The sequence below is a fragment of the Argiope bruennichi genome, chromosome 11 (genome assembly GCF_947563725.1).
Source record: "Argiope bruennichi chromosome 11, qqArgBrue1.1, whole genome shotgun sequence".
Classification (NCBI taxonomy): domain Eukaryota; kingdom Metazoa; phylum Arthropoda; class Arachnida; order Araneae; family Araneidae; genus Argiope; species Argiope bruennichi.
Window position 1 is genome coordinate 34784911 of NC_079161.1, and position 12034 is coordinate 34796944.

A 12034-nucleotide genomic window follows, 5' to 3' on the forward strand; every position below is an offset into this window, starting at 1 on the left:
ATATTATAACACGGTATTATTCTTTTATTAAAAAAGATCGTGCATAAATAAGGTCTGCCTTCATCATAGATCCAACCGACATTCGTCCACACTCCACCCTATACATTCCAAAAATGCGCTTCATTCTTGGCGGGTAAATAAATTTTCAAATTTTGGCGAAAAAAGCTTTTCCGAAAGCAACCATACATCGATTCCCCCATTTCCATCACTAGCGGAATGAAATCCGTCCTCCAGTGCTGCTTCCCCCCACTGCTCCCCCCCTTTCAACTTCAAATGGGGGGTTCAAGCGTCCTCCGGTTAACGAGTCTCTTTATTGAGCAGTGCGAAGCGGCGAAGCTGAATTATGTTTCGCCTCCAATTTATTCATTTCAAAAATAAGGAACTGAATCTGCACTAATCAAAGAAAATCATTCATCTTATTATGAGAATATATTAAACATTAATTACATAACTTTGATAATTATATTATTAAAATAAACTTATCTTTACACAATGTCTGAAGAATCGGAATCTTGCGATATTAATTCGAAAAAATCTAATTTTATATGTGAATGGTGTGGTAAAATATTTTATGGTAGTTCTAACCTAAATAAACATTATCGTGTGCACAGTGAGCAACATCCACATGCATGCGGTGTTTGCGATCAAAAATTTGCAAGGAGATCTGATTTAAAAAAACATTATGCACTTCATAAAGAGGGAAAGCCCCATGTTTGTGGCGTATGCAGTACGGGATTTTCTGATCTATCAGCTTTAAAAAGACACTGTCTCATTCATACAGATGAAAAGAATTTTAAATGTAACTTCTGTGACAGAGCATTTTTTAAAAAGTCTGGATTAGATCAACATTTACTTACCCATACAAAAGAAAGAAACCATATTTGTGAGTTTTGCGGAAAGGCATTTTCTAGAAAGTTTCATTTGACTAGTCACTATCGTATTCATACCCAGGAAAAACCATATGTATGTGATATATGTAATAAAAGTTGTTCTAGAAAGTCTGACTTGAATATACATTACCAAACCCATTTGCAACCATATTCATGTGAACTTTGTGGCAAATTATTTTCACGGAAAATTCTCCTCGATAAACATTACCCCAAGCATACTGAAAAAGTAGAACAAATTCATGCCTGTGATATTTGTGCCAAAACTTTCTCGAGAAGGACTCTTTTAAAAAAGCATTATTATATTCATATGCCTGAAAACTTGCACAAGTGTAAAGTATGTGATAAATCATTTTCTCAGCAATCACAATTAAATTCTCATTGTTTAACTCATTCACGAGAATACACTTTAGAATCTAATGTGTGTGAATCACTTGTTAAAACTTCTCAACCACAAACTGATATTGTTATCCAAACACCACTAAAATCTCATGCATGTGAGTTTTGTGGTAAATTCTTTGCTAAAAAATCGACACTTACCAGACATAAAAATGTTCATACACAAGATAAAAATTTTGTTTGTGAAGTGTGTGGTAAAGAATTTCTCAGAAAACTGAGTTTTATGGGCCATTTTAAACGAATGCATGGCAGTCTGGTGAGCTCTGTGCCCTGATGCCATCAGATGACCCTGAAAATCATTAAGTCTCACTATCATGAAAACTATCTATCATATCAGTATTCATACTAATAATTGCATATATACATAGTTCTTAAAAAATATTAAGATGTCTGTGCTTTAATATATTGATTCCTATTTTTGGTCTGAAGTTAATTTTAAAAATTAGATTATAAATTTTTAAATATGTGTTACATTAACATTTTTGTACCCCAATGCTTTATACCACAAGGGCTTCCTATGGCCAAATGTTACTCGCAGATTTAGTTTATATGCTAAAAGATATATGCTATCTTTATAATATAATAGAAACTATGAATAACACATTCTAACTCTGTGGATAGAGTTAGGATATGTTATGCAAACTACAACAATGTGTAAAAAAAACTCCTAAAATCACTTATCTATATCTGAATTTTGGAAAATTCAGGTTAGTGAATTTCATTTAGGAAATCATATAATAGTCCCATAAAGGAACAGTGTTTACATTTAAGAATTATGAAATTGTTGAGCTTTTCATTGTTGTGGTGTAACTGCCTTCTTCTTCTTCTTTTTTTTTTTTGACACAATGTTGTTTTTTTATTCATAAAAATGGGAAGTTGCATTTGTCTGTTAGCATTTCTCTGTTTTGAATCAAACGTAATTTTTATAATTGTAAAATTTTCACAGAAATAATCAGGTAGTCTACCAGTTAGAGTTATATACATGCATTTCTGTGCTAGTTTAATGTGCAGTTTGTAATACTATTTCTATATTTTATTTTGATGCTAGTCTTATAAGATTCTGAAATTAAAATTTTATAAATAAAATTAGAAATCAAAAGTAAGTATTATTTTCATTGCATATGCATTTTTACATTGTATGATTTGTATTTCTGTCCTAATTGTTTAATTTGAATTAGTCCTTATTCTATCTACATTCACCTTTAAATTAATAGATATCTGGTATTTTATTTTTCTTAAAAATTGCAGAATGCTCCATACATAATCTAATTATTATATTAGCAATATTTTGTTTTGTAAGTTTTATTTATGGAATTACAAAATGCTTTTTATTTTTGGAAATCATCCTTTAAATTGTTCAGAATTTCTAACTTTTTTTTTTAACTCAACTTTATGATCTAACTTATATTGGTTGGATTAATATTTATGAGGTTAAAACGATCAATGTTTTGGGGATACTAAATATTTTTTTACAATATATTCATTCTATTTCATTTATCTTATATTTAAGTATATTTTTTCTATTAGAGAAATTGTATACTTCAGCTGTTTCCTTTCATATTAGTTGTTTGGAAAATTAAGTTAAAGAACTCTTACTGTCAAATTCATGGTAGTGTGAATGTTTCTGTATAAAGTCATGTTTCCTCAGACATCTCTGACAGTTATTATTTCATACTATCATGAAAATATTACATATAATTCTAATTTTTATTAATTCTTGTTCATTTCGAACACTATTTTCAGTCTGTTTAATTTATATTTTTTGCTTTTTTTTATTTATATTTAATTCAGTCGGTTTTGCTCAACGTAATGTTGACTTCAAAATTCTAAACCAGTCAAATCTCAATGTCATGAAAGTGACATTTATTTTAATTACTGTATATATGCATTGTTTTATTTATATTTTTAATAATTATCTTATTTATTTGTGTTTTAATTTTTTTTTTTTTTTGTTCTTAAAAGTAAATTGCTGATTTTGTTTCCCATGTCTGATTTCATAAGTCTAAGAACTAAAGCCATTTAAATATGCTTGGTCTTATGGGGGGGGATCTTAATGTATGGGCACATATACATTATCAAATTTTAACATCATTGTAACTCAAAATGTTGGCATCTATTTTTTCTTTTTAGGTTCTGATACATTCTCACAATTGGTTATTTATCTAACCAATGACATGATTCTTGTACATGAATGTATGAAGCTCAAAAAATTCTGTAATTGACTGATTAACATAATTTTATTTAATGCTTAGATAATAATTTAGTTTAAATAATAGATAACTTAGATAATTATAGCAAATCTGAGAATACCACATATTCATGTTATTTTAAAATATGTTTGGTTCTTCTTTTTATTTTGTACTTTTACTTCTTTAAATTTACTTACTTACTTTAAATTTATTCATCAATATTAATATGCAAGACAATTTATATTGAATATTGATTTATTAATGAATGTTACTAATTAATTTGCCTTGAAATATTTAATATTTTTAACCCATATTAATCAAAATTAAATATAAAAAAGAAAAAGTTATAATAAATGCTGGAAAATTTAATCGTTTATCATTAATTTTTAATTCTGAAGTGTATTAAATTAAGAAAAACATAATTTTTAATTTATTTGATGTTTTTATAATTTTTCTTTTATCAGATTATATGTATATTTTTCTCTTTTAATCCTGATTTTGAGATAGCAAAAAAATTGTTTATCTAAATTGTAACAAAGATTCATGCCACTTTATAGATTTTGTTTTGTCTGTGGTAAAATTCTTTGTAATTTTTTTCAATTTGCTTGATTGTCATTTTTGTTGATATAGTTTCATTTCTTTAGTTGCCTCCTCCCATTCAAATGCTTGTTAATCTTGAATATCTCTTCTGTTTAGATTGTATGAAGGTGATTTTTCAAATATGATGTATAACAAAGGCAAGCACACCTTCAATAAATATTACATAAACAATTATTAAAATACTTCAAAATTTCTTACTCCTTCTGCTCTATAATAGTAATAGCAAGTGAACATTTAATTGACAATTATTAAAAAATGCAGCTTAAGTTGCATTCTAATACGAAATTGCTAACTCTGCAATCAAAATCAATGTTCCATCACATCTTTCAATTTTTAGATTAACTGAATTATTATAACATATAATTTTTCTAATTTCATCTGCTGATCACAGTCAATTGTTTATTTTGGCTAGATATCAACTCATTATAAAAGTATAATGAAAAAAAAAGGGGGGGAATTAAAAAAGTTATGACTGTCCAGTTTATGATGTGCCAAAAGAAAAGTGAGAAATTGCAGAAAGTTATACGTATGTTATTTGTAAAACAGTTTAAATGCAACACAATGACTCTAACAAGAATTTGCTTCTGAAAATAATTTCCATGGTGAATCTTATGCTAAAGTTGATTCTTTTAAAAAATAGGTGGAGATAAATGCAGAAATTATGGAAATAAATTTGAAGAATTTATATTCTCTTTTATTCCTCTTATCAAAAAAGATAATGATTGGTACCTCAGCCATTAAAGTTCCTAAATGTACAAAAATTTTGGTAAAAAGGGCAATTCATAACATGAATTTCAAGTATAATTAAACCTTTTCTTACAGAAAAGAATAAGAAAGCAAATCTTTGCTGCCAAGGAATCCTACCTACAAGTTAAAAACGGAGCAACAAAATTATTGAAAAAAAGAAAAGCCAGAAATAATCTAAACATTGAAGATAAAAATTAGAAGCAATAATTTTAATATAAAATAAAAATGTGAAGTGATATTTTTAATTCACTGCTTAATTTAATCTAGTTTTTTAATAGTAAATTTTATGTTTTATATTTATTTTCTTTTGTTATTATTATGGGGGAATTTAAATTTGTCAGCTACTACCATTAATATGGGACAGAGGGCATAATCCATATAAATAGATTAATTATACGACTGTATATCATTTACATAATGGATTAATAGGTTTGATTTATGAATTAAACTCTGTCTTGACTCAGTTCTGAAGAAAATATTATTAAGACTAAGAGAGAGGAACACTGAATTTCAGTTGTGGAGAATATTTTTCATAAGCTATACATGTGAAACATAATTTAAAAATAATTGCAATTGATAAATTGAGAGAATATGCTGAATTAAACAATGACATATTATGAGAATTTCATTGTTTTTCATCATCAGAGGCTGACAAATTACAGTCAATTGTCAACCATTTCTTCTGTTTGACAACAACTAATTTACTTTTCATGTAATAGCTATTCAATTATATATATATATATATATTGAGACCATTGTTCGGAGAATTTCTTTATTATAGTGATCCATGAGATTAAGTTGCCAAGCAACAAAATACATCTCCAAGATGATAGTGAAATCTCACCAAAATGTTCTATAATTCTGTAAAATGAATGTTACTTTTTTGCTTAAGTTCTTGATATATATCACCAGGATATCTCGGAAGTCACTATAATAAAGAAGTACACTTTTTTAGTTTCTGAATAAGTATCTTCAGAATTAAAAGCACTTCTAGTTTCATCAAAAATAGAATATTATCAAAAGCAACATATTTTTTTGTATATGCATGTAATAACAATGTATACCTGTGATATGGAAATTAATTAATATTCAGACAATTATTATATATATATATATTAAGTTTAATATTGTTTTGAGATATCTACCCTAGTATTATATCTGATCATAAAAATACATCAATGCCATGGTGTATGAGCATAAATGTCTTAACATATTTTAATATTTAAATCCGTATTCACAGTTTAATTTTAATTTCAGTATTCTTTTATATTATATATATATATATATATAGAGAGAGAGAGAGATGGCATGTAACTTTGAAAAATTATTTAATCATATGTCAATAACTTTTTTATTCTGTGTTATAAAGACTTTGAACATTTAGTTATCAAGTGGAAAAAAAATTCTACTAATTATTTATAATGTTATCTATGCATTTCTGTGATATAGTGTGAAAAAATAAATATTTAACATTTTTATTTGTAAAAATTATTTCATTATGTTGCTGTTATATTGAACTATTAAGATATTAGACATGTTTTGTAGCAGGTACTTTAGCATAATATGAAAAGTCCAAACCTACCTTAGTTAAAGTAAGAAAAATAACTTCTTTATTTCATATAAAGAAAATTAAATTTATCTCTTTTTATGTCGATTTTTTTTAAATGGTAACAAGATTATATAACTTTCCAAATCATATATGCAGTGCAAAGGGAATGGTACTAGTAAGTAATTTTTAATAAGTGGAAAATAAAACTAGAATTTAGGTGAAAGTAGGTACTCTTAAAAATTTGGGCCAATTAAGATGACAGTATATCATTTACATAAGTTAACTAGTCTTTTCATTTTTATCGGAATATAATTTATTATTTATTCTATTGTTCAACAATTTAATATAAGACCATTTTTTAAGTATGCTAATTTACATCACACAGATTAACATATTGTTGAGGTCCGACTGATTGTGTATTAAATAATTTAGTAATGATTAACAACAATATTTTATATTTACTAGAAGAGCAGTATTTGTTAAAAATAATTTTTTTTTTTTTTTTTTTTGACCCATTGGTTGAAAAATTTTGTTAAATTCTGTTTAAATCAGAAATGACTGTGATATATGAATAGAGAATGACAGATAAAAGAAAGGGTTAAATTACATTAATACATTAAGATAATACAAAATATGCTTCAGGATTAAGTAGATTATTTCATACCACTTAAATCGTAAAATTAATGGAAAATATTACTATTACATTTCTCAATGCAGAAATTTCTGTAAAATCTATTGGGAATAAATACCTTATTAATTTCAGAACAACCTTGAAATTAAATTATTCCAAGTCTACACTTAAAGAAAAAGAGCTAATAGAAAACCCAATTTAATATAAATGAGTTTGTTATTTATCCAACTGTAGTAGAGGCATTGTAACAAACAAAAGAAAAAGAAGTAATTAAAAGAGGATATATTAATTAATATAAAAAATCAAATTAATCTAGCAAATGAAAAAATAATTGTTAAAGTAATTTTGATGATATTCTGTTTTAAAGGCTTTACATTTTATGATTTTTAAAAATCTCATATGAATGGGTTGACGTTACTTTAGTTGTACAACTTCACATAACCCAGGTCTTCCCGAGAATGGGCGATGATAGTATGGGAGGAAGCGATGCCTGCTCATAACCCAGTGTGACGCATTTATCTTTTATAAAATATAAGCTGTAAATTGATTTTGGTGGAGAGCAATATATGAAAATGAATCGATTATTTATATTGATGTGATCTTTAGTTATTAAACACAACTGATTATGTGAAGTATTAATTCAATAATCCAAGCTTCCCAAACCAGTTACGTATAATAAAATTAATAATTTACTTATAGAAAGGAATTTGTAAAATTTTCCGCATTTTTCCAATGAATCGAAGTACCAATTAAAATAGAGTATCAAATTAAATGAATGCCTTAAAAATTCGTCATTCCGATCACAAAACGGACACTGCTACCAACGATATGGTGGAAGCAAGAATCACAGAAGCGAGACATTGTGGTAACTAAAAATAACTTAATTCTAATTGTAAATACCTTGTTCTGAAAGATAATTTTGATTTACCACCAGTTATTGGAAATAGCGTACGCATTTAAGCTCAATATTGTTGTCTTATTTTATTTACATGAAATGTAACAATTATTTAATTATTAAGGTTCAACCGTTTTTGTTGATAGTTTCCTGTTTCAAAGAATTTCTAGATCCTATGCAAGTATTTATAGTAAGCTTTTCTAATAAAAAGGCATTTTTTTTCCCTCCCTAATTTTTTTGCTAGAATGCGTTCCTCAATAATTTCATTCGAAACTGCTGAAATGTTTCAGATTATTTGCTTTTCTCAGCAGTAAAGAAGAGGTGATTGAGCTTAATGCATTTGTAGTTTGTACATTAAAATCTCACATAATGTCTTTATATCTTTTGTGTGAAGTTTCCTAGAATTATTGCAAAATTATTGTAAGTAACAATGCTGCACAAATCAGCATCAACAACGCGCATGCATTTTTAAGAAGTAGGCAAGTTACAGCTAAACAGTATAGTTCCCGTTTCGTCAACCGAATTTGGATTTGTCTGCGAATGTGATTTTTCCAGAATTATTTAATTTTTGTTCTCTTATACTAAAATTATCGGTCCAGTATTTTGATAAACTTAGCTACTTTGGTCAAAGAGATTCTATCCAAATTAAAAGCTTTAATCTTATTTGGTTCATTTTTGTTTTTAGTTGAAGATATTTATTGGAGGGTGTAGTAAGTGCAGTAGTTTTATTGATTCTGAATTATGCATTTCAATTTATAATTTTCTAATGATTAGTGTCATAAAAAAAACCGAGTTTATATTTTCTTGTTTAAATATTTCGAGGATTTAAATTGTATTTCTTAATTTGTAATATGATACTACAGTAACTTCACTGAAACATCTGACGTAATTTTGAATCCAGTAAATGTTGTTGTACTTTATTAAATATTAATTATTTAAAAATGAAACAAACTGCAACACGTTTTGAACTTTCATTGATTAATTTGTTTTTAAAGCATTTGCCATCTTTTTCATTTATCTTTGAGTGGAAATAAATAAAAATATTCGTACTGTTGAATGTCAGCTGATTGTAACTCTAATTTGAGAAAACTGGAAAACTGTCATGCATAATTTCTGTAATGGGAAATATGAATGATATATGCATATGTATGCCTGTTTATATTTCTTCAATAGCATTAATAAAACACGAATATTAAGTATTTCGGATTTGTATTTTCCTTCATTTCTTGAAGTTTTTAAAATTGACTTTTAAATATTTAAAAACGATAATTTCCAAATATACCCTCTTTTTTTAATGAGGCCAGGATTGAGCTTTAGGAAGTGATTTGTTTGTTATTATTATTTATTGACATTTGAAAATACAGTGTGGTTAGCAAAACTTTTTGGTGTAGACATCTTTTAAGTATTTGATTCAAGCCTTACATATGTTTATGAACATGTATTGACATAAAATATTGCTTACAGGAATTTTTTCTTTCTGTTAAAGTAAAGAATGTTCTTAAGCTGTTTAGTGACGCATATTTAAAATATTCATCAGTAGAATGTAACAAAGAATTTATTAATCTAGAAACTTAAAATATATCTTGCTTCATCAACAGTGTACATAACATCTAGATTATTAAAATTTAATCATTTTCTTATGGTATCCATATATTAAGTTCTTAATGATAAGTTTTAAAATAAAATTGTAGAAAATGATTTCACTTATTATATTTTTTATTTTGAGAATATGAAGGGGCTAATAAATGTAGAGTTCCTGCCATTTACCTATGGGGAAATTTCTCAAATTTATTTTGAATGTTATCATTTAAGTTGTAACACTATTTATACATTATCTAGTGATTAAATCTTTTGAATAGAAATAATTAATTTTCACATATGTAGCAAGAATTGTTGGAGTGGCTTTCGAATATCGTATGTATTTTATTAATATTTCTTCATTCTATTTCTTTTTATCATTTTCTTTTCTTTTGTAATTTGAAAAATCAAATAAGAATTGAATAGTAATTGAAGACTTGTATTATTTATTGTATTGCTATAGACTTTCATGTTATTCTAGAACATTCTACCTGTATATGCATTTGTGATGTTTTGATAATACAGTGTTTTTATTTTTTATATGTGGTATTTTTTATGTTGTGACATTCAGGTTATGTAAATTTATGTTGTATTTTATTAACTTCTCTTTATTCCATTATTTTATTTATTATTTAATTTGAAGTATTAAATAGTTTCATACTTCAAACTTGTATAACTATTGCAATATCTTGAAACTTTATCTTACTTCTAGAAAATTCTACAGGTAGATATTTTTCTTTTTTTGTAATTCAGTGTTTTTTAATTTATTTATAGGATTTGCAGTCTTATGGCATCCAAGTTATGTAAATGTTTTCAAAGAAAGCTCATCTAGTTTTTCGAGTAGCTTTGCTAAATCTTATTTTCCCTGCACACATGGCTTGGCGTTCTCATGGAAAAAATAATGCAGAACTTATTCTAAATTTAAAAAGTAAGCTTTTTGTTTATTTTGAAATCATTTGAAAATAAATTCAGGGAATTTCTTTTTTTTGTGAAGCCACAAGATGAAATTAGACTTTATAAAGTGAAATAAATAAAATGAAATAATTAAAGCTGTTTTTCACTTTTCAAGCATGAAAGCAATATGTCTTAACAAGCAATATGTAATTTGTTTGAGATATTAATAATTATGGTAGATTCTTTTTTAAAATTTACATTTTATTTTGAATAACTTTTTGTACACTTTTTTAAAAATCATATTTGTGAAATCCTTGGAATATGAGGATTTTGCAAAATCATATCTGTAAATGTTTTTTGAATCCACCTAGACCATGAACAATAAATAATAGTTAAAAAATTATTATTACTTAGTATTTAAAATGTTTAAATTTTTTATTAAGTATTAAATGTTATAATTTTTATTAAGTTCAAAAATAAATTTGCCTTCACAGTTTTGTTCAATAAATTATATATTTTTTAATTATTTGAAACTGCTAATTTTTTTATCATATGATTAATATTTTAAAAATAGTCATTAAATTATATATTTTAAATTGTCATATTATTAATTTATATTTGTATTTTTGTTTCTTGTGATATTATTATTAAATAAATTAGCTCTTTTTAAATTTTTTTATATAACTAATATATGAAATTGAAGAAGTATGTAAATATTTAAATTATGATTTTTGTCCCATCTTAATGAAAATGACAAATTATCTAATCATAAAAGTTATAATTTAATGAGTTTTATACTTAAAATCATTTTTATAGTTTTTAAAATTAAAAGATTTTTCATTCATAAATAATGTGTACTTTAGGATTTATTTCTGTTGAGGGGATCTTTCTTTCATCATTATGAGTTTTTTTTAAAGGCTATTTTCTTTATATTATTCATAGTAAACTTGAATAATTTTTTTTGTAAATTGCAACCTGTGAAGGTGGATTTTTCTTCCTTATTAATATTTTTTTCGCAGATTAAACTTCATGAAACAAATTATTGTAAATCACTACAGTTTCACCCTTGACAAAATACTATCATTTCATATATGACTTTTCCTAACTTGTAGCAACTGAACTAAGTTTGTAAGAATTTAAATCTTTCTGGTTTATTCCCTCTCCCCCATCAATTTCTCAATCGCTGAATCAGATGTAAATGAAATTATTCAAAATTGTGTATTTTGTGTCTGGAGACAAAATCGAGTGAAGTTGAGTGTGCAATTTTGTATGCCTGTCAGCAAGGCTTGTTAAATTCATAATTGGATGTTACAAGAAAAATGCAACTTTTAGAAGATTTTAATTTGTTAATATATACTCTATGTTAGATTCAGAGATTAGATTATATATTTAACATAGTATTAGATCTAAAGTTTTTGTTAGAAAAAAAAAGACCAGATATGTGCTTCTCCTTCTAATTTACATGCTTGATATATTTTTCATAGTAGCTTTCAGGTAGATATGCTTGATATAGATTTTTCAGTTATTTGGTATTATTCTGTTAATTATTTTTTATTGACTATCTTATTTTAAATTTTTTTTACCTTAAATGTTTCAGCATAATATTTTAAGCATAGCTTTTAACTGGTTAAGTTAAACACCTAAGAAAATTAATAATTGTTCAGT

General features: G+C 25.8%; 2 protein-coding genes across 5 annotated transcripts in view; both read left to right on the top strand.

Annotated features, from left to right (window-relative positions):
- The first annotated feature begins 342 nt into the window (after window positions 1–342).
- LOC129957420 (zinc finger protein 271-like) lies at window positions 343–2093 on the top strand. Its single transcript, XM_056069732.1, has one exon. It carries the CDS (start codon window positions 493–495, stop codon window positions 1558–1560), a length of 1068 nt encoding a protein of 355 aa, XP_055925707.1. The 5' UTR covers window positions 343–492; the 3' UTR covers window positions 1561–2093.
- A 6293-nt stretch (window positions 2094–8386) lies between these two features.
- LOC129956983 (protein-L-isoaspartate(D-aspartate) O-methyltransferase-like) overlaps window positions 8387–12034 on the top strand; it is a 33543-nt gene continuing 29895 nt past the window's right edge. For 3 of the 4 annotated variants that reach the window (XM_056069071.1, XM_056069075.1, XM_056069072.1), the window contains exons 1-2: window positions 8387–8607; window positions 10250–10403. In XM_056069071.1, coding sequence (XP_055925046.1) covers window positions 10283–10403 — 121 coding nt within the window. In that variant the 5' untranslated portion in view covers window positions 8387–8607; window positions 10250–10282. The remainder of the gene's footprint in view (window positions 8608–10249; window positions 10404–12034) is intronic. The other variant, XM_056069073.1, reaches the window with a different exon arrangement.

What these genes read in the sequence shown, in the direction of transcription:
- LOC129957420 (XM_056069732.1), top strand. Translation starts at nt 493, where the DNA reads ATGTCTGAAGAATCGGAATCTTGCGATATTAATTCGAAAAAATCTAAT.